Here is a 22,870-nt window from a genome sequence, read left to right as displayed (position 1 = left end):
GGGCGGGATGTTTACATCCCGCTCATCTCCGCCCCTCCGCTCCTATTGGCCGCCTGCCGTGTGACGTCGCAGTGACGCCGCACGACCCGCCCCCTTAACAAGGTTCGCTGGCCAGAGCGACATCGCACGACAGGTGAGTGCATGTGAAGCAGACGTAGCGATAATATTCGCTACGGCTGCTATTACAATGATATCACAGCTGCGACGGGGGCGGGGACTATCACGCTCAGCATCGCAGCATCTGCTTGCGATGTCTTCGTGTGCAAAGTACCCCTTACAGTACTCTCTGGGTCTGCCATAGATCATAGCCTGCCAGGGGCACAGTCTGTGCAGTTACACAATCATTGACTGTTTTTCACATACATGTATAATTTTCAGTCTGAGGTCTGTGTGGGGAAACAAACAAAACATGGGCTGCTTTCCACACAGACCTTGGGTCATAAAAGTCGCAGCATGCTTTAGTCTTGTTGGATTTATAAACCAGACTATTGCAATGTATTGTAAATTGCAGGTGGCGCTTGCACCCTTCCCCTATGCGGATGCGCACATTGAACCAGCAAATTGCAGACTTGACTGGTCTGATAAATTATGCAACCATGTTAGGCTATGTGCGCACATTGCATTTTTTCCCGCATTAACGCTGCGTTTTGAACTGCAGCGTTTCATTACCAAATTGCATGAGTTCTGCTTCCCCAACAAAGTCTGAGAAGTCCGAAAATTCAATTCACATGCTACGTTTTTAAACGCAGCGTTTTGAATGCCAAAAATCGCTGCGGGGAAAAAAAACCAGCATGTCATTTCTTTTGTACGTTGTAGCTGTGCTCTCCAGTCATTGAATGATCAATGATGTGGGTCAAAACGCAACCAAAATGCACTTGGACTGCATTTTTGTTGCGTTCTGCATGCTTTTTTGACGAACAAAACCCAGGTCTTTTCAGTCTCTCTCTGTCAGTCAATCTCTCTGTCTGTCGATGTCGGTCACTTTCTCTGTCAGTTCGTCGCTCTGTCTGTCTCTCTATCTGTCTCCTCCTCCTCTCTCTTTCATACTCACCGGCGCTTCGCTACACGGCTGTTGCAAAGCTCCGGCGGCTTTTCCTCTTTCCCCGCCCACCCGCGTCTGATTAATTGCAGTCAGACATGTCCCCACACTGAGTGACAGCTGTCTCACTGCAACCAATCACAGCCGCCGGTGGGCGGGTCTATATCGTGCAGTAAAATAAATAATTAAAAAAAACGACGTGCTGTCCCCCCCAATTTTGATACCAGCCAGGGTAAAGCCACACGGCTGAAGGCTGGTATTCTCAGGATGGGGAGCTCCACGTTATTGGGAGCCCCCCAGCCTAACAATATCAGCCAGCAGCCGCCCGGAATTGCCGCATCCATTAGATGCGACAGTCCCGGGACTCTACCCGGCTCATCCCGAATTGCCCTGGTTCGGTGGAAATCGGGGTAATAAGGAGTTAATGGCAGCCCATAGCTGCCGCTAAGTCCTAGGTTACTCATGGCAGTCTCCTCGAGATACCTTCCATGATTAACCTGTAAGTTAAAGGATTTTTTCGTGTGTGTTAATTTTCTTTATTTGGAATAAAAGATTAAAAAAAAACACCCTCTTTCACCACTTTATTAATCCCCAAACACCCCTCCAGGTCTGATGTAATCCACACGAGGTCCCGCGACGCATCCAGCTCTGCTACATGAAGCTGCCAGGAGCGGCCACAGAACACGACCGCTCTGTTAGCTCCACGCAGCAACTGAAGTGAGCCGCACGATCACTGATGACATCACTCAGGTTACCTGCGGCCACCGCTGGATCCTCCAACTGCGACAGCAAGTCGCCCGACTGACTGAAGTGAGCTGCGCGATCAGAGATGTCACAGGTGAGTTTGGGTCTCTGGTGCAGGACTCCAGCTGCCAACGGGTCACCTGAGTGACTGCACCGGCTGCTCACTTCAGTCACTCAGGGGATTTGCAGTCACCGGTGAGTCCTTCACGGGTGACCACTAATCAGGACGCAACACACAGAGCTGCGGTATGACAATGAAGTCGGGAGAAGTTCATCCAAGTTCATTCTCATCGCGCAACTCTGTCTGCGGGAATGTAGCAGAGCTCAATTTCCGGGGGAACGCACTGTCAAAAATGCATGCAAAACACATGGAAAATGCATCCAAAATGCATGCGTTTTGGATGCATTTTTTTTTTTTTTTTTACAAACGCAGTGTTTACATTTGTCCAGTCTGCCAGAGGGTGCGTTCTTTTCCGCACTGCACAGAACGCAACGTGCGCACATAGCCTTAAAAGGGTATTCACATCTTCATTATCCTATCCCAATAAGTAGGAGCTGTAGTAATATTGTCAAATACCTCCAGTTAGAAATGTAGTATAGTTCTCCTCCTTAGCTATTTCACTTACCTCATGTTCAGGGCATTACAGTGGCTTTGGGTATCCATGGTTCTGACCACTAACTGTCACTATATTATTAGTGGTCATAACCATGGATACCTAAGTTAATGTAATGCCCTGCACATGAAGCAAGTGACATAGATCATCAGGAGAACAATACTACATTTCTATTCGGAGGTATGTGCTATTAATATTATTAAACCAAGTACATTTTGGATCTTGGAGATGAGGATACTCATTTTAACCCGTTAGTGACCATGCCATATTTTTCATATCTGACTAGTGTCACCTTTAGTGGCAATAACTCTGCAATGTTTCAACATGTCCAATTGATTTTGAGATTTTCTTGAAACATTATATTTGATCGTAAATCTAGGTAGATTTGCGTTACTTTATAAAAATATCAGAAATTTGACAAAAATTTCTAAAAGTTCACAATTTTCAAACTTTGATTATCTCCCTAATTCAGATAGTCCCACCATACAAAATAGTTAATAAATAACATTCCCCCACGCCTGCCTTACATCAGCACCATCTGTAAAATGTTTTTTTTATGTAGTTAGGATGTTAGAAGCATTCAAATTGTAGCAGTAATTTTTAATTTTTTCAAAGAAATTTACAAAACTTTTACTTTTAGGGACCTATTAAGTTTTAAAGTTATTTGAGGACCGATTTATTAGACTGTCCCCCCAAAAGTGATACCATTTTACAAACCAGAGCCCTCAACATATTTAAAACTGCTGGAATTAATGGAAAGTGGGATGACCGAAAATAAAAATGTTATTTCTTTATCGTTCCTTTGGGAGACCCAGACCATGGGTGTTTAGCTTCTGCCTCCGGAGGACACACAAAGTACTACACTTAAAAGTGTAGCTCCTCCCTCTGAGCTTATACACCCCCTGGTAGCCAGTCCTAGCCAGTTTATCGCTTTGTGTTCAGGAGGTCATACATCCACACATGCATTCTCATCTGATTGTTTGACTTTTGGAAAGAGTTTGAAGAAAAGCGGGTCCATGTCTGGACTCCCGGCATGTCCCTTCTCACCCCACTGTGTCGGCGGTGTTGTTAAGGTTGATTTACAAGGCTGAAGCCTTACATGCCGCGCTCCTTCACCATCCCTTCTGGGCTCTGGCTTGAAGTGGGAGCCAGCACGGTCTCCATGCCTGGCAGGAGTCCGGTCTCCATCCACAGCCCCTTGAGGATTCTGTTGGACCGGAGCACTCATCCCCAGGGACATGGGCCTGCGTCTCAGCAGCTAAGTACCTGAGACGTTTATGTTGGGGGTCCCGGTTCTTTATTGTAAGGGGAGAGTATGCTGTATGTGATTGTTTTTAACTTTTCCGGCGGGTTCTCCAGCTTTTGCCTGAGAACCGCGCCAATGGAGCCTGCTTGTCGGCCTCGCCGCTTAAATTTAGGCCCCGGCTTCGCCGGAGGCCTAGTTTCGTTTTCCTGCCCTCGCATGTTACTCATGCAGAGGGACAGGTTCGGCTCCTCCCGGCGGCCGTTCTACACAGGGGAGGGACACTCCCCACTGCTGGGGCGTCCCTCCTTCCCGGCAGGTCTCTATAGCCCTCCAGTTCCCGCTCTTTTATAGGAACGCCCCTAGTCCCGCCCCCTCCATTTCTCAGGCAGAGTTCACTCTGCTCTGGGACATCCTGCATTCTGCATCTCTGCTGAGGTGCTGCGCTCTGTCGGACCGGGCTTCGGGATCTGGAGGGCACACAACACCGCGCTCAGCGGTCTGGTAAGCCACAGCCGGTCTCCGGTTGTGGACCTCTGTATATTCTCCCTGGGGTTCATTCTCTGCAAAGCCCCCACTCCAGCAGCATGTCTCACACAAGGAGCAAGGCTCCAAAGCTTTATTCTGCATGCACTGCTTGTAAGCTCCTGCTGCCTGAGCTGAGCATTTATCCACACTGTGATGGTTGCTCTAACTTGGCGGTGCCACAGCCTGGAGTCTCACCCCCAGTGGTCTCTCAGGCTGCTGCTACACCTGTGATTGAACCCCCGGCCTGGGTAGAGTCCTTTTCTAGGTCCATATCCCAGTCATTTGCTGAGTCCATGGGACTTTTGTCCAGGACTTTGATGAATATGCATCAGCCCCCCTCTCAGGGTGCCTCTAATACTCTTGACAGAGGACTCCTATCCTCTGACCTCCTTCCATCAGAGCTCACGGAGGATTCATCATCTGATCCCACACCCCGTCCTTCTAAGAGAAGGCGCAGGGTTTCCTCCCCCTCCCCATCCCACGGCTCTGTCTCAAGAGCTGACTCTCAAGATGAGGAGGATGCTCTCACTGGGGGCTCGGAGGCTATGTATCCCATCGATTTCTCTGAGGGTGACTCGGATCTTAGTGATTTGATTGCTTCTATTAATTCTGTGCTGGATCTCAATCCGCCAGTATCAGAGGAGCAACTCTCTTTGGCAGAAAAACATCAGTTTACCTCGCCTAAGAGAGTGAAGAGTGTGTTTTTTAACCACTCTAGTTTTCAGACCGCTGTGACCAAACCCAGGGCCTGCCCTGACAAACGCTTTCCAAAGCGTGGTTCTGATGACCGGTTTCCATTTCCCCCTGAGGTGGTCAAGGAGTGGTCTCACTCCCCAAAGGTAGACCCTCCGGTGTCTAGGCTATCAGCCCGGACCGTTGTGTCGGTGGCTGACGGCACCTCACTTAAGGATTCCACTGACCGTCAGATTGACCTTCTGGCCAAATCTGTGTACGAAGCTGCGGGGGCCGCGTTTTCCCCGACTTTTGCAGCAGTGTGGGCTCTCAAAGCCATCTCTTCTTCTCTAGAGGAGATGCATTCCCTCACCAAGGAATCTATGCCTGAGATGGTTACCTTAACTGCTCAGGCTTCAGCCTTTTCATCTTATGCCATGTCTGCCATGCTAGAGGCTGCTCACCGCACTGCGGTGGCTTCAGCTAATTCTCTTATTATCCGCAGGATTTTCTGGCTTCGAGAGTGGAAGGCAGATGCTTCGTCCAATAAGTTTCTTGCTGGGCTCCCTTTTGCTGGTTCACGGCTGTTTGGTGAACAGCTGGATGAAATCATTAAAGAAGCTACTGGCGGGAAGAGTACTTCCATGCCACAAACTAGGACCAGGAAACCCGCCCAGGGTAGGAATCAATCGAGGTTTCGTTCCTTTCGTTCCTCCAACTGGTCATCCTCTAAGCCTTCCGCCTCGTCCGCTAACTCAGCCAAGGATCAGAAATCCAACTGGCGCCCAAAAGCACGTCCGCAGAAGACCGCAGGAGGTTCTGCCACTAAGGCAGCTTCCTCATGACTCTCAGCCCGCTCCAGCCACGTCCTTAGTCGGTGGCAGGCTCTCCCACTTTGGCGCCGCTTGGTTAAAGCAGGTCTCCGATCAGTGGGTGAGAGACATCATATCTCACGGCTACAGGATAGAATTCTCTTCCAGCCCTCCAAACAGATTTTTTCTCTCAACTCCCCCCTGCTCCAAGGCCGCCGCCTTCTCGCAGGCCGTGGCGTCCTTGCAGGCAAACGGAGTGATTGTCCCAGTTCCCGCTCAGGAACGGTTCAGAGGTTTTTACTCAAATCTCTTCCTAGTTCCAAAAAAGGACGGTACCTTCCGGCCCATCCTGGATCTCAAGCTTCTCAACAAGCATGTCCGGGTGCGGCATTTTCGCATGGAGTCTCTGCGATCAGTCATTGCCTGTATGACCCAAGGGGACTTCCTGGCGTCCATCGACATCAGAGATGCCTATCTACATGTGCCAATCACAGTGTCACATCAGCGTTGGTTACGTTTTGCGATAGGAGAGGATCATTTCCAATTCATGGCTCTTCCCTTCGGGTTAGCCACGGCCCCTCGGGTATTCACCAAGGTCATGGCGGCAGTGATTGCGGTCCTGCACCTCCAGGGGTTAGCAGTGCTTCCTTATCTGGACGACCTTCTGGTCAAGGGTCCATCCAGCGCAGACTGTCAGCGGAGTGTTTCGCTCACTCTCGCCACCCTAGCCCAATTCGGGTGGATTGTCAATCTTCCCAAAACCACTCTGACTCCGACTCAGAGTCTCCCGTACCTAGGGATGCAGTTCGAGACTTTGCCGGCACTTGTGAAGTTGCCCTTAATCAAACAGCAGTCTCTCCGGCTAGCGGTGCGCTCTCTCCTGAGGCCCCGCCGTTATTCCCTCAGGCGCCTGATGCAGGTGCTGGGTCAAATGGTGGCTTCTATGGAGGCGGTTCCCTTTGCCCAGTTCCATCTGCGTCCTCTGCAGCTGGACATTCTCCGCTGTTGGGACAAGTGGCCTTCCTCCTTACAGAGGTTAGTGGCTCTGTCGCCACGGACCAGGACCTCTCTTCAGTGGTGGCTTCGACCCCTCTCCCTGTCCCAAGGGCGCTCCTTCCTGGCTCCGTCCTGGGTGATTCTCACCACGGATGCCAGCCTATCCGGCTGGGGAGCGGTACATCTCCACCACAGAGCTCAGGGCACTTGGACTCTGTCAGAGTCAGGCCTTTCAGTCAATGTGCTGGAAACCAGAGCTGTGCTTCAAACTCTCCTAGCCTTTCACCACCTGTTGGCGGGCAGGCACATTCGAGTCCAGTCAGACAAGCGGTTGCCTACATCAATCACCAAGGCGGGACACGCAGCCGCCTGGCAATGTTGGAGGTCCAACGCATTCTTCAATGGGCGGAGGACTCCAAGTCCACCATATCCGCAGTCTACATCCCTGGCGTAGAAAACTGGGAGGCAGATTATCTCAGCCGTCAATCCGTGGACGGTGGCGAGTGGTCTCTGCACCGGGCAGTGTTTCAGTCAATCTGCCGCAAGTGGGGCACTCCGGACGTGGACCTAATGGCATCCCGTCACAACAACAAGGTTCCGGTTTACGTGGCTCGCTCCCACGATCCTCAGGCCTTCGCCGCGGACGCTCTGGTTCAAGACTGGTCCCAGTTTCGTCTGTCCTACGTGTTTCCCCCTCAAACTCTCTTGCCCAGAGTCCTGTGCAAGATCAGAATGAAGGGCCGTCGAGTCATCCTCATTGCACCGGACAGGCCCAGGCGAGCTTGGTATCCGGACCTGCTCCAACTGTCCGTGGAGATGCCGTGGCATCTTCCGGACCGTCCAGACCTGCTCTCGCAAGGTCCGTTTTTCCGCCCGAATTCTGCGGCACTCAAATTGACGGCGTGGCTCTTGAGTCCTGGATTTTGACGGCTTCTGGTATTCCTCCTGAAGTCATCTCCACTATGACTCGGGCCCGTAAGTCTTCCTCCGTCAAGATCTATCACAGGACTTGGAAAATTTTCCTGTCCTGGTGTCGCTCTTCCGGCCATTCTCCTTGGCCATTTTCGTTGCCGACCCTTCTGTCTTTTTTACAGCCCGGTCTGCAGCTAGGTCTGTCCCTCAACTCTCTCAAGGGACAAGTCTCAGCTCTATCAGTGCTGTTCCAGCGGCGTCTCGCCCGGCTGGCTCAGATCCGCACCTTCATGCAAGGTGCGTCTCACATCATTTCCGCCTTATCGGCGGCCCTTGGATCCCTGGGACCTTAACTTGGTCCTCACGGTATTGCAGAAACCCCCCTTTGAGCCTCTTAGGGAGGTTTCTTTGTATCGTTTTTCTCAAAAGGTGGCCTTTCTAGTTGCCATAACTTCTCTCAGGAGAGTCTCTGATTTGGCTGCGCTCTCCTCGGAGTCACCTTTTTTGGTTTTTCACCAAGACCCCAGACTTTCTTCCTAAGGTGGTCTCTCCCTTCCACCTTAACCAGGATATTTCCTTGCCTTCCTTCTGTCCGGCCCCTGTTCATCGCTTTGAGAAAGCGCTGCATACTCTAGATCTGGTGCGTGCTCTCCGGATTTATGTGGCTCGCACCGCTGCGCTTAGGCGGTGCACCTCTCTTTTTGTGCTAACCACAGGGCGGCGCAAGGGTCTCTCTGCTTCTAAGCCGACCTTGGCCCGTTGGATTAGATCGACCATTTCGGACGCCTACCAGAGTACTCAGGTGCCTCCCCCGCCGGGGATCAAAGCACACTCGACCAGAGCTGTCGGTGCCTCTTGGGCTTTTAGGCACCAGGCTACGGCTCAACAAGTCTGTCAGGCTGCCACTTGGACTAGCCTGCATACCTTTTCGAAGCACTACCAAGTGCATGCTCATGCTTCGGCAGATGCGAGCTTGGGCAGACGCATCCTTCAGGCGACTGTCGCCCACTTGTGAAGTTAGGCTCCGCCTACTTCTTAGTTTTTTCTGTTTATTCCCACCCAGGGACAGCTTTGGAACGTCCCATGGTCTGGGTCTCCCAAAGGAACGATAAAGAAAAAGAGAATTTTGTTACTTACCGTAAATTCTTTTTCTTATAGTTCCGTATTGGGAGACCCAGCTCCCTCCCTGTTGCCTGTTGGCAATTTTCTTGTTCCGTGTGTTATCACCGGCTGTTGTCGTGGACAGAGTCTCCGGTTGTTCCGGTTCTTACTCGGTTCTACTTGTGGGTGGCTATTCTCCTTCAGCTTTTGCACTAAACTGGCTAGGACTGGCTACCAGGGGGTGTATAAGCTCAGAGGGAGGAGCTACACTTTTAAGTGTAGTACTTTGTGTGTCCTCCGGAGGCAAAAGCTAAACACCCATGGTCTGGGTCTCCCAATACGGAACTATAAGAAAAAGAATTTACGGTAAGTAACAAAATTCTCTTTTTTTACTATTTAAATGTTGCTAACCTCTGAACAGGTTACCTACAGCCAACAGACTCTAAGGCCGTTTTTTTGGCTATGAAATGCCATGATAACCATCAGGCCCACACAACGATGACCTCGGGGTGTCGATGGGGTGAGATAGGAAGCCATCACACTCTGTTAGCCATCTGGATGCCATAATCACTATTGCCAGCAGCATCTAAGGGGATAAACGGCCATGGTTTGTACCAACGCAGATCATGGATGATGCAGCCTAATGTCTGCTATAGTGGACATCTGCGTTTTCACCTGTTGGGGGATACTATTCACTTATCTCAGGTCAGTTTTAAGTCGTATCTGTGGTGATTAAGGGGTTAATAATGCTTTGCACTGTCCTCTTGTGAGGCTAATAAATATTGTACCAAGAAAAAAAAATGTATTTAAGATCAGAGCTATACGTGAGAGGGACGAACACGTAGCCGAATAGCAGGAGTATTATTATACCTCTGGGTGCCAAGTCCTCCACAAGTCAATTAGCACTGTTTCCTTAAACAAATTACCAAAGGGCGCACAGTTTCTGCCCACTTTCCATATCTCATGCCTCCCCTTATCCCAATCAGAGTTTGGAATATTATTAGTTTCCAATTATCACAAAGGGAATGCCCGAAAACTCTGCAATTATATATAGCAAACTGTGAATGAGTTTACTACAGTATGGTGGTGGTATATAATCAATACAGGTCTCGCCCCCAGCCTACATGACAGACATACACACCAACCGTCCTTATCTGTGTTGACTTTCAGATATTCAGTCCAAGTGCCTGAGCGAACAAGTATACTGGCCCCCTTGGAGTAAGCAGAGTAGGTGGAGTGGTGTCCCACCCTAAAGCTGGTGTCACACTAAGCGACAGCGACAACGACGTCGCTGTTACGTCACCATTTTCGGTGACGTAACAGCGACCTTGTAAGTCGCTGTTATGATCGCTGCTTAGCTGTCAAACACAGCAGAAGCAGCGATCATAACGTCGCTGTGCTACATGTGCAGAGAGCAGGGAGCCGCGCTTAGCGCTGGCTCCTTGCTCTCCTAGGTACAGTACACATCGGGTTAATTAACCCGATGTGTACTGCAGCTACATGTCACAGTGCAGAGAGCAAGGAGCCGCGCGCACTGCTTAGCGCTGGCTCCTTGCTCTCCTTGCTACAGTATACATCGGGTTAATTACCCGATGCATACTGCAGCCACATGTCACAGTGCAGGAGCCGGCACTGGCAGCAAGAGCGGAGGCTGGTAACCAGCGTAAACATCGGGTAACCAGGGAAAGGTCTTCCCTTGGTTACCCGATGTTTACGCTGGTTACAGCTTACCGCAGCTGCCAGTGCCGGCTCCTGATCGCTTCATTTCGTCGCTCTCTCGCTGTCACACACAGCGATGTGTGTGTCACAGCGGGAGAGTGACGACCAAAAAATGAAGCTGGACATTCAGCAACGACCGGCGACCTCACAGCAGGGGCCAGGTCGTTGCTGGATGTCACACACAGCGACAGCGACGGGACGTCGCTGCAACGTCACAGAAAATGGTGACGTAGCAGCGACGTCGTTGTCGTCGTCGTTATGTGTGACACCAGCTTAAGCCACCTTCTATTTAGTTGATGCAATCTCTCCGGTACCATATGTGTTACCTGCAAACAAATCAATTAGGTTTTTCTGCCTGTAGAAATTGAAATACAGCCTGCCTTTTAATGTTAGAGGCTAAGCCCCTAACATTCCAGCTAATTAATTTTATACGTCCCGTCATATTGCAAGCCAGAGGATAAATGCAGCACTAGAACCCCTTTTTGAATCATGAGACTGTGGAGCGGCACACCCACCCCCTACCCTCCCAGTGCAAAAACACCCCCAACAATAAACATAAAAAAATCATTGTCACTAGTCCCTTTTTCAACCGGGACAGAGGGCACAATATTGCCTTAGCCATTCCACTAGATACAGAGTCCGTCATTTGCCGATATTTCTCCTCCAACAAAAACAGGGCCCAATTGGCCAACAACATAAGGAGAAAAAGGGCCTTTGGAAAGAGAGACAGTCCCATCTCCTTTTTTTGCACGGTACCCAGCTTTCCATGTGATCTGTACAGCAGTCCTGCCATATTTACGCAGTGTCTCTAAGAGAAAGGGGTGAAGAAAAGAAGCGGAAAAGAGAGAAAAAGGAGGGGAGGGGGGATGCCCCTCTCTACACCCGTTTTGGACGGATCGTGTTGTAAACTGTAAAGTCCTGTTTCAGAACCATATCTCCAGCTCCTCCCATCTTTAGTTTTAAGCAACCTCCTCCAACTAGAGTCCAAAAAAAATAGGTAAAAAAAAACAACCACAAAGTAGGTCCCATCAACAACAACAACTATTCCAGTGGGTGAGGTGAAAGGTAGAATATCCCCAAAAGTCAGTCTCCAGCTTCCGCTTCACGGCCTTCCCGCCGCAGGTTTTGATTGTTGCCATCCAGCCACAGTAGTGCCTCTTTTAGGATCCAGAAAAAAGTGCACGGTTCCTCCCTCAACCACTCTGAGCTTTGCCGGGTACATCATTGAATACACCACATTTAACTGCCGCAACCTTATCTTGATGTCAGTAAACTTGGCTCTTTGCTTTTGAACTTCTATAGAATAATCAGGGAAGATCGAGACCCTGGAGCCATTAATGGTCAGGTCCGGATGTCATCTGGCATGCTTCAGGATATTATCTCTGTGCCTGTAGTGTAGTATTTTGGCCAGGACAAGCCACAGTGGGTGTCCAGAGGCAGAGGGCTGGTATGGTCCGTATGAGCTCGCTCCACTGCATAGAGAAGGATAAGATTTTTGGCTCCAATTTTAGATTTCAGCCATTGCTCAAAGAATTTTGGTTGGAGATGAGCCGTCTACTTTCTGTGGTATGCAAATTAGTCTCAGATTATTACACCTCGACCTGTTTCCAGGTTGCCCATCTTTGCCAGAAATGCTGCTATTTGCTGTGCTGAGCGCTGCCCATCTGTCAGCCTTTGCCATACGGTCCTCCATGACACTGACGCTCTTCTCCACTGTCCTGTTCTCTCCTTCACCTCATGTAATTTGTGGCGCATAATAGCATGTCTCCCCAGCTGCTGAGTCACCTCAGTGATGGATGCTTTGCACTGCATCACGGCCATGAGAATGTCCTTAAGTGTGGGCTCTTCAGTGACAGGTGGCACACAGAGCTGCTCCCCTGACCTCACAGCCTGAGATCTGGAATCTGCCACCCCTGTCCAGGCCTGTTTTCCAGCATCTCCAACGCTACTGTCTGGCTTCCCTCTCTCCTCACTCCCTGCTGTGCTTCCTCTATGCCCCCCGGACTTTCATCCAGCTCACCTCCTTCTGTCTCCCGGTGAGTCCCACAGCTCTCTGAGCGGGTGAAGCGCTCCAGCCAAGTTGCAGCCTGTCTCCGGATCTCAACGTCTGTCCCACCATTCCTCATTTGTACCTCACTGCCCGCGACGCCATCTTGGATCTGCCGCTCTGTGTCTCCCGTCGGCTTTTTTTGGCCCTCTCCTGGTCATTTTAGCAGCAGTGAGCGTGTCAATCAAGGCAGGGGGTCTTCCAGCTGCAGCCAGGTTACTTTTGGGGTGTAATTACAGGTCTTCAAATTGTCTCTCCAGGAAGGAGACAAACTCTAGCTCCACCTATTGGAAGTAGCAATCCTAAAAGTCAAAAGTAGCTTTTTTTTACAAGCCTTTTCATATGACTAAGTATTTATGCCAGATCAGAACCCCTATTTGCAGACACGGGGTTTTGGGGTGATTTGCCTTTCATCAGTGCAAAGTATGGGTGTCTGATCTCTGTCTGAACTTTGACGCTAGAGTTTATCTCCTTCCTGGAGAGACAATTTGAATATTTCCCAGAGGGGCATTGTAGCTATAAGTCCCCTTACTGACAGCCAGGCTGGTTTGTCAGGTCTCCGCAAGGAAAATGGTCTTCCCCGTGGTCCCCATTACAGGTCTTGTAATAGGGATTTAATAGATGCTCGGCAGGAGTTGCGGTGTCTGCGACCTCTCACATACCCCGCTAGGCCACGCCCCCAATCTGTCTCCCTTGCTGTCTGCCTTAGTCTGCCTTGCTGTCTGCCTTAGTCTGCCTTGCTGTCTGCCTTTGTCTGCCTTGCTGTCTGCCTTTGTCTGCCTTGCTGTCTGCCTTTGTCTGCCTTGCTGTCTGCCTTTGTCTGCCTTGCTGTCTGCCTTTGTCTGCCTTGCTGTCTGCCTTTTGTCTCCCTCGCTCTCTGCCTTTGTCTCCCTCGCTCTCTGCCTTTGTCTCCCTCGCTCTCTGCCTTTGTCTCCCTCGCTCTCTGCCTTTGTCTGCCTTGCTGTCTGCCTTTGTCTGCCTTGCTGTCTGCCTTTGTCTGCCTTGCTGTCTGCCTTTGTCTCCCTCGCTCTCTGCCTTTGTCTCCCTCGCTCTCTGCCTTTGTCTCCCTCGCTCTCTGCCTTTGTCTCCCTCGCTCTCTGCCTTTGTCTCCCTCGCTCTCTGCCTTTGTCTCCCTCGCTCTCTGCCTTTGTCTCCCTCGCTCTCTGCCTTTGTCTCCCTCGCTCTCTGCCTTTGTCTCCCTCGCTCTCTGCCTTTGTCTCCCTCGCTCTCTGCCTTTGTCTCCCTCGCTCTCTGCCTTTGTCTCCCTCGCTCTCTGCCTTTGTCTCCCTCGCTCTCTGCCTTTGTCTCCCTCGCTCTCTGCCTTTGTCTCCCTCGCTCTCTGCCTTTGTCTCCCTCGCTCTCTGCCTTTGAATCCCTCGCTGTGTCTGTGTCTATCAAAATCATTAACTGACACATAAGTTGTCTTATAATGAAAATGTCCTTTGTTGCCTGTAGCAACCAATACTAGCTCCTTTTAATGACCTGTAGCTCCCAGCTCCATTGACTTTAATGTAAGTAGGTTTTTTGGCGAATAACAGTAAAGCGAGGGGTTCAATTTTCCCCTCAAAACAGTCTATAACTTTCCCTGAGTGAAATGAGGCGGCTTTGCAAAATTTTGTGATTGTAATTGCGACGATGTGGAGTCCTTTAGTGGACATACACACACACACATACATACAGACAGCTTTATCTATTAGATATTTATATTATTTTAGAGTCTCTTCGGTCCCTTTATATTCAACCCCTTCATGGCCGGACCAGTTTCCATTTTTTGCGTTTTTTCTTTTTCCTCCCTTTTTACCTGGAGTCATAACGTTTTTAGTTTTAAGTCAATATGGGGCTTATTATTTGCGGGACGATTTGTTCTTTTTAATGACACCATTTATTTTACCACATAGTGTACTGGAAAATATGGAAAAAGTCCAAATAGGGAGAAATTGTGAAAAAAAAAACAAACACTTCTGACATGTTTTTTTGGGAATTTGTTTTTCTAGTGTACATTTTGTGGTAAAAATGACCTTGCATTAAGCTTCTCCTCATCAGTATGATTACAGCGATAACCAGCATGTCCAGGTTTTTGTTTTTTTTTATTTTATTTCAGTGGTGAAAAAAAATTCAGAAGTTTGCAAAAGAAATAAAAAATTGGGTTGTGCCTTCATTTTAGAAGATCTGTAATGTTTTTATTTTTTGGTCGATTGAGCCGTGTGATGGATTATTTTTTGCAGGACAAGTGTTTTTATTGATACCATTTTGGGATGGATATGATGCTTTTATCACTTGTTACAGCATTTTTTTTTTGTAGTATTGCAGCAAGCAAAAGGCATAATTTTGGCATTCTTACTTTTTTTTTTTTTTTAATTACCGATCGGATTATTTTTATATTTTCATACACCGGCCTTTTCTGCAGCAATGCCTCGTGATTTTTTTTTTCTTTCTTTTAAATGTATTCTCTTTATTGGTAATGGGGCAAAAGAGGGGCGAGTTGAACCTTGTATGGTTTTTATTTTTTAAAAAAACTTGCTCTTTTTTTTATTGTTTCATAATAATCTCCTTAGGATACAATAATCTGCAGTTGTCTGATCGCTTGTGCTCTATACAGCAATGCACAGAATTGCTGTATATAGTAAAAATCAGTCTCCTTTGAAGTCCAGCCACAGGAAGATGTCACATTTTAATTTATACCAAATAGTGAGTGGTGTTTTAAAGAAGCAAATAAAAATCCAGAATTGCTTTTCATTCCACCTTTCAAAAAGGGATCAAAATGTCATCTGCACCTCAAAATGGGAACAATGAAAAATATATCTTGTCGTGTAAAATTTAAGCCCTTGCATATCTGTTGCCAGGAAAATTTTAACCTTCTGACTTTCAAAATATGACCGCACAAAAATAAATAATTTTATTGTATAAAGAGTAATAAAGCTAAGTACATTTGTAATTGCCACAATCAAACTGACCCTGAGAATAAACACTTTTTCTACAGCAAATAAAAAGTGTAACATTTTAAAAAGTAAAAAAAAGAATTAACTTTTATTAACCATATGAAAAAAAAATAAATAGGTTTTATGTACCTCAAAATGCTACAACTCATCCCACAAAAAAAGCTCTTTTACAGCTACAAAAATAAAGTTATGGCTTCTGGAATGTGACCATGATGAAACAAGGCCACGATAAGCCTGGCCCTTTTTAGGGGTTAATATTGAGATTAACAACAACCACTGTTTTTCAGGGACAAATATGCCTGCTACATTTGGTCACCTTGCTGGAGGATATGATGCCCAGTATTATGGATATCTATGGAGCGAGGTCTATTCTATGGACATGTTTTACGCACGGTTCAAGCAGGAAGGAATTATGAACCAAAAGGTAACAATTGAGAACATTTCAGAGCATATTCTGTTTATTGGAAAATGTATCTTAAAATATTTGTCCCTCTGCAGATTATGAGAAATCAGTATAATGTTTGGAGTCTTCAGTGGTCATAAGCCTCCGTCACACACAGCGATATCGCTACCGAGATCACTGAAAAGTCACAGGTTTTGTGACGTATCAGCAACCTCGCCAGCGATGTCTCTGTGTGTGACACGTAGCAGCGAGCGGGCCCCTGCTGCGAGGTCGCTGATCGTTACAAAACGATCAGGACCTTTTTTTGCTCGTTGGTCTCCCGCTGTGCAGCACGCATCAGCGTGTTTGACTGCGGGAGACCAACAAGCACCGACTCTGTGTAAGCAGCGTACACTGGTAACCAGGGTAAATATCGGGTAACTAAGCAAAGCGCTTTGCTTAGTTACTTGATGTGTACCCTAGCTACGCATACATGGAGCCAGCGCTGGCAGCCTGTAAGCGGTGTACGCTGTTAACCAGGGTAAATATCGGGTAACCAAGCAAAGCGCTTTGCTTAGTTACCCGATATTTACCCTGGTTACCAATCTGCAGCATCGTTAAATGAGTGGCTGGTCGCTATGGAGATCTGCCTGATTGATAGCTCACCAGCGACCATGTAGCGACGCACCAACGATCCCTGCCAGGTCGGATCGCTAGTGGGATCGTTGGTGCGTCGCTATCTGTAACAAGACCCTTAGACTATCGCCTTCACAGATTTACATTGAGCCATGCAATGGGGAGATTTTAGTCACCTGCACCAGGATTTGAGTGTAATTGTGACTTTCACTATATTTATTCAGTGTCTTTAGACATTTTATTTGACTTGTCCAACAAAGGTGTGTGGTTAATAGAAAATAGGGCATGGCTGAATAGATGACACACTGTGATAATGTGGTACAAAGTAAGCCAAATTATAGGGGGTGTAAACTTTAACTAAGATATTTAGGACTGTGTACCCACAATGAGTTTTTGGTGTGTTTTTGACACTGCATATTTGCACTGCATCAAAACACATCTTAGTTCCAGCAATGTGTATGGGATTTGTAGAACTCTCCTGCCCTGTGCCTTTTTTTCTTTTTAACTCCGTGTAATCTGACCTGTGGTCCATGTTCCAAATCCACAATGTTAATTTCTCTTGCGGGTATGCTGCGTTTTATGTGCAGACTTTCGCTTTAGAGTTGCAGTACAAGCAGAAAAATAACACCGGTAAAAAAATGAGCATGAAGTTTTGTCAAAGCCACATACCAGGGGATATCAAAAACAAAGCAGCTTGATTTAATACATGACATACCAAAAAGGGACTGATATGAAAAACTGCTACGCTTTTGAAAGGAACAGCATGTCCGTTCTTTCAGCCGTTTTGCAGCGTTTTTTTCACCTTGAAAGCAGAGAGTGAGTGTGTGAAACCCACCTGCAGTAGTCTCCTCAGGGACATCACTCCACTTTCAGGGATGCCACAGGGTCTTCACTTTGGTATTTCTGGCAACAGGTATGTCGGTTTTGTATGAATATGAGTCGTGATGCCACTCACGGTTTGCGGTCAGGGATATGGGTGACCGCCACTGCAGTTTTAACGAGCGTCTGGGGCTGATGGAGTCTGCAGTCTGGAGGTGTGGTCTCCCGTGAGTGAGGCTGGCCCCAGGGGCTCGGGTGTGTAGAACAACAGGTCAAAGAATAACTCGGGCTCAGTCTGGAAAGTCTTTCAAGTTGCTTTTACTCACTTTTGGATGGTTTTGTGAGGTACCCGGGCGATGCTGAGATTAACCAGGTGAAACCAGGTATCCTTTAGGCCGGTCTAAGGGTAACCGTTAACTCGCCTTCCTAGCACTTCTTGTTTCGGATAACCCCTGACTTGAAGTACCCTGGGATTCATCCAGGGAAGTCGCTACTGTCTTTTCTCCCCTTTTTGGACCGTTTGCCGGCAGCATGGACCAAGGGAGATGGCTCCAGGCTTGATCTCTCTTATGGGCCCCCTCGTTGCTGCTGAAGCTCGGATTCTAGATGGTTGGTGAGGTACACTTTCAAAAAAGCAACATTTCAATTGTTTTTGCCATTTGCGTTTTGAACTGCAAAGCAGAGTTTTTGCCCAAATTTCTGCCACAAAAAGGCAGCATTTTGAACAGCATAGTGCGCACAAGAAACCCAAATTCCCATAGACTAAGCTTGAAAAGCAGAACACATCCATTTTGGCATTACACGCTGCAGTTGAAAAAGCAGCAAAAAAGCAGGTAAAAAGCAAAGTGTGGACATAGCCGAAGGGGAAGAGTTGGGACATTTAAAGGGAACCTGTCAGCAGAAATTTCCCCTAAAACCTCACAGATTCCCCCTCTGCAGCTCGTGGGCTGCATTCTAGAAAGGTCCCTGTTATTATTGTGCCCCCTTTCTGACCAAAAAAAAGAGTTTATAAAGAGGTACCTTTTTGGCTTCGGATTCTATAAATCAGACACGGGGGCGGGCAGCCTGATGGCCGTTATTCTGCCCCCTGGTCCTGTATGCCGCCCCCATCGCTGATTTCCATACTTTTGGACGCCGCCCACTGCTCCAGCCATCCCCGCGCATGCCCAGTGCCAGTCTCACGGGACTGAGCACTGTGACTGCTGGTGACGTGTGCGCAGGCAAGTGATTATGGGCGGGACTGTGACTGTTATCAGCAAGTACCCGCCCATAATCTCGTGAGCGCGCAAACCTCTCCAGCGTCACACTGTGCTCAGTGTAGATGCTAGACTGTATGGGCTGCTTCCAGGTATGACATCCCTTTGTCACGTGATAGTATTTTGAACACGCCCCTATCACGTGACAAAGGGACGTCATCCCTGGAAGCAGCCCATACAGTCTAGCATCTACACTGAGCACAGTGTGACGCTGGAGAGGTTTGCGCGCTCACGAGATTATGGGCGGGTACTTGCTGATAACAGTCACAGTCCCGCCCATAATCACTTGCCTGCGCACACGTCACCAGCAGTCACAGTGCTCAGTCCCGTGAGACTGGCACTGGGCATGCGCGGGGATGGCTGGAGCAGTGGGCGGCGTCCAAAAGTATGGAAATCAGCGATGGGGGCGGCATACAGGACCAGGGGGCAGAATAACGGCCATCAGGCTGCCCGCCCCTGTGTCTGATTTATAGAATCCGAAGCCAAAAAGGTACCTCTTTATAAACTCTGTATTTTGGTCAGAAAGGGGGCACAATAATAACAGGGACCTTTCTAGAATGCAGCCCACGAGCTGCAGAGGGGGAATCTGTTAGGTTTTAGGGGAAATTTCTGCTGACAGGTTCCCTTTAAAACTTTTTAAATTACAAATTTTAAAACTTCTTGGTTTTGATACTTTGCACTATGTGTACTGTATGTGCGTGTATAATATATGTGATTGACATAATCTGAGCGCAGCATAACGTAGGGGTAGAGATCCTGATTCCAGCTGTGTGCCACTTACTGGCTGCTTTTGTGTAGCTTTGATAAAATCACTGATTAATCATTAGTGAACTACTTGGCATGCTGCCAGGTAATAAAGCATATTAATCAGCTCTGTATAACCCCACCTCAATTACTGATTGGCAAAAAAAATAATTATTTTGTGTATATATGTGTGTGTATGTATGTATATATATATATGTATGTATATATATATGTATGTATATGTATGTATATATATATATATATTTATATATATATATATATATGTAATATACACTGCAATGCATTACAACAGATCAGCATGGCAGTGTGGGGCCGTTCAGCAACTCATGGCACACTAGCTCTGGTCGCAGCTGTTACATGTTTCTGACTGATATGCTGCGTGCTCAGCCTCTGAGCCTGCTCCATACATGTGCTCCCTGCCTGTGATGTACAGTTATTTTCATGGGCCGTGAAAGGGTTAACTTTTAAGGTGAAAAATCCACAATGTCTATAAACATAGCCACTTATTAGCCTACTATTACAGTGACCTATACCCAACCACTGCATATTAAATAGGTGTGTTTAAGTTTTTGCTGTTGTAGGCTATGTGCACACTAAGTGGTTTTTTTTTTTTGACGCTGTGTTTTTGGCCGCTAAAAAAACGCACAAAAATGCAAAAAAAAACTCCCGCTGCAAAAACGCATTTGTTTTTACTGCGTTTCGGTGCTTTTTTGGCTGCGTTTTGCTGTGTTTTTGATCACTGCATTTTTCTGCGTTTTTCCAATGCATTGCTTGGGGGGGAAATGCAGAAAAACTCAGGAAAGAATTGAGATGTCCATTTTATTTATTTTTTTTAAGCTCAATAACGCAGCTGAAAAAAATAGTTGTGTGCAGACAGCAAAAATGAAAAGTCATAGACTCTGCTGGGGAAGCAAAGTCATGCAGTTTTGAGCCCAAAAACGCCGCGAAAAACGCGCAGTGCGCACATAGCCTTAGGCTGCTGTAGGATAAATTGAATAACCTGCTATATTGTTTGTGAAGAGATTATATTTTCCTCGGGTAGAAAAATATATCAAGTACAGGCTGGAATTATATAATCCAGTTCTTGCAAAATTATTATAATCCTCAAAGGTAGGCTTTCCTATACGGATGTGTGACTTTTTCTTCACAACTAAATGCAGCTAGTTTTTTGTTCAGTTTTGGGATAAAAATGTAATGTAGGTTAAGAGGCCCACAGCATGATGTGCATGTATTTGGAAATGTACACCTTTGTGCCATCCTGACCTTAGTCATATAAAGTCATATTAATAATAATCTGTGCATGTTCTATGTGGATAACTATTTAAAAGTTCATGATTTTTTTGGAATTCCTTTCAGGTGGGTTCTGACTACAGAAACTTCATCTTGAAGCCCGGTGGATCTCTAGATGCTTGTGAGATGCTACAAACTTTCCTTGGTCGTGATCCAAAACAAGATGCATTCTTTCAGAGCAAAGGACTGACAAGTGTGACCTGCCCTGTGCCATCAGCTTGTTAATAAAGCATAATACTCATAATAATCATGAAGCCTATGTGGACTAACCAGATGGGTCGAGATTCTTCCAGGTGGATAAACTGTAATTTCTAGAAGGTGTAGCTTCATACTAAAGAACAACACTACACTTACAAGTAGAGAATATATTTATAAGGGTCAGATATAGGTCACTTGGAGCATTAGAAATGGTTAAATTCTCTCTTCCTATTGAATTAAAATTTGGGCCAAACTGTGAATTATTTTTTAATGTCCTTGAAAAACAATGATCTTGAGTGACGGAGCCAATTTTGTCCTCAATGACCAGGCCAAATTTTACCATTCTGACCAGTGTCACTTTATGAGGTTATAACTCTGGAACGCTTCAACGAATCCTGGTGATTCTTAGATTGTTTTTTGTGACATATTGAAATTAATCATACTGGTAAATTTAGTACAATATGATTTTTCATTTTATATGTGAAAAAAATCGTAAATTTGGCAAAAAGTTTGAAAATGTTACAATTTTCATACTTTTAATTTTTATGCACTTAAACCACAGACTAATGTTACCTAAAATAGTGAATAAATAACATTTCCCACATGTCTACTTTACATCAGCACAAATTTTGAAACTTTTTTTTTTTTTTTTTTTTGTTAGGAAGTTAGAAGGATTCAAAGTTTATCAGGAATTTTCACTTTTTCCAACAAAATTTACAAAACCATTTTTTTAGGGACCACATCACATGAAGTGTGACTTTGAAAGGCTAGGTGACAGAAAACACCGAAAAGTGACACCTTTCTAAAAACTGTACCCCTCACACTGCTGAAAAGTACATCCAAGAAGTTTATTAACCCTTCAGGTGCTTCACAGGAATGAATGCAAAATGTAATGATGAAATAAACAAGTTTAATTTTACCTAAAAATGTTGCCTTTAGCCTCAATTTATTCACTTTTGCAAATGATAGTATGACAAAATGGACCCCAAAACGTGATATTCACTTTCTTCTTAGTGCGCTAATACTGCACATGTGGTCAAAAACCTCTGTTTGGACAAACAGGAGGGCTCAGAACAGATCAAGCAATATTTGAATTTTGGAACACAAATTTGGCTGTAATAATTGCTGGCACCATGTCATATTTGCAAGGCCCCTAAGTTACCTAAACAGTAGAAACCCCCCTCAAGTGACACCATTATCGAAACTGGAACCCTAATGGATTTTATTCATGGGTATAGTGAGCATTTTGAACCCACAGGTAGTTCACAGAATTTGATAACATTAGGTTGACATATTGACAATTTTTATTTTTTTCACAAAAATGTTGCTTTACCACCAAATTTCTTATTTTTTGAAGAGGGAACATCAAAAAGTGGACCCCATAGTTTGTTACCCAAATCCTTATGAACGCAGGGATACACCACATGTGCTCAGAAACCTCTGTGTGGACAAACATGAGGGCTTGAAACAGAAGCAGCAATATTTGAATTTTGGAAAGCAAATTTGGCTGAAATAAATTATGGGCACCATGTCTCATTTGCAGGTCCCCTAAGATACCTAAACAGCAGAAACCTCACACAAGTGACCCCATTTTGGAAATTTGACCGCTCAAGGATTTTGTCCAGGGGAGTAGTGAGCATATTGAACCCACAGGTACTTCACTGAAGTTCTGGAGTCCGCTGCTGCTGAAGTCTGGTGTTCTGCCTGAGTCTGGTATCCTGTCTGAGTCCGGCTAACAGTGGGTCCGGCGTATTCCGGTACCTGCATATTCAGGGACCGGCATATCCAGTTACCGGCCTGTCCTTAGACTCTAGCCTTGTCCGTGTGTTCTGAACTATAGTCTTGTGAATAAAGTTGTGTTTTTATCTTCAGCTTGACGTCCTGAGTACCTGCTGTGTCGGTGTTGTAGCTGTTCTGGTCTGATTCAAAGGTCAGCTTAGGCTAGGTTCACATTTCTGTTGTTTTGCATCAGTCACATGCGTTGTTTGATGCTTGTGACTGATGGGTTGTACAATGGGTGACAAGAATTGGAATTCATTGTCACGAGAAAGCGGATGCCGTTGTAAAACGAGTGATTGTTCACAATAGCCGGCTTTTGAGAGTGATTAGATGATCTCCCAGCGGCAGGCTATTGTGAACGATCAGCTGAACGCTCTCA

The 22,870-nt window shown here is 46.6% G+C and overlaps 1 protein-coding gene across 2 annotated transcripts in view; it reads left to right on the top strand.

Moving 5' to 3' along the window:
- Positions 1-21,639, top strand: part of THOP1 (thimet oligopeptidase 1) — a 109,250-nt gene extending 87,611 nt beyond the window's left edge. For both annotated transcript variants that reach the window (XM_075353255.1, XM_075353248.1), the window contains exons 12-13: positions 15,654-15,790; positions 20,581-21,639. In XM_075353255.1, the coding sequence (XP_075209370.1) occupies positions 15,654-15,790; positions 20,581-20,739 (296 nt within the window). In that variant the 3' untranslated portion in view covers positions 20,740-21,639. The remainder of the gene's footprint in view (positions 1-15,653; positions 15,791-20,580) is intronic.
- The last annotated feature ends 1,231 nt before the right edge of the window (positions 21,640-22,870 follow it).

Source organism: Anomaloglossus baeobatrachus, chromosome 1 (genome assembly GCF_048569485.1).
Source record: "Anomaloglossus baeobatrachus isolate aAnoBae1 chromosome 1, aAnoBae1.hap1, whole genome shotgun sequence".
Classification (NCBI taxonomy): domain Eukaryota; kingdom Metazoa; phylum Chordata; class Amphibia; order Anura; family Aromobatidae; genus Anomaloglossus; species Anomaloglossus baeobatrachus.
The sequence above is the reverse complement of the archived record's forward strand: the minus strand, read 5'-3'. Positions and strand labels throughout refer to the sequence as shown.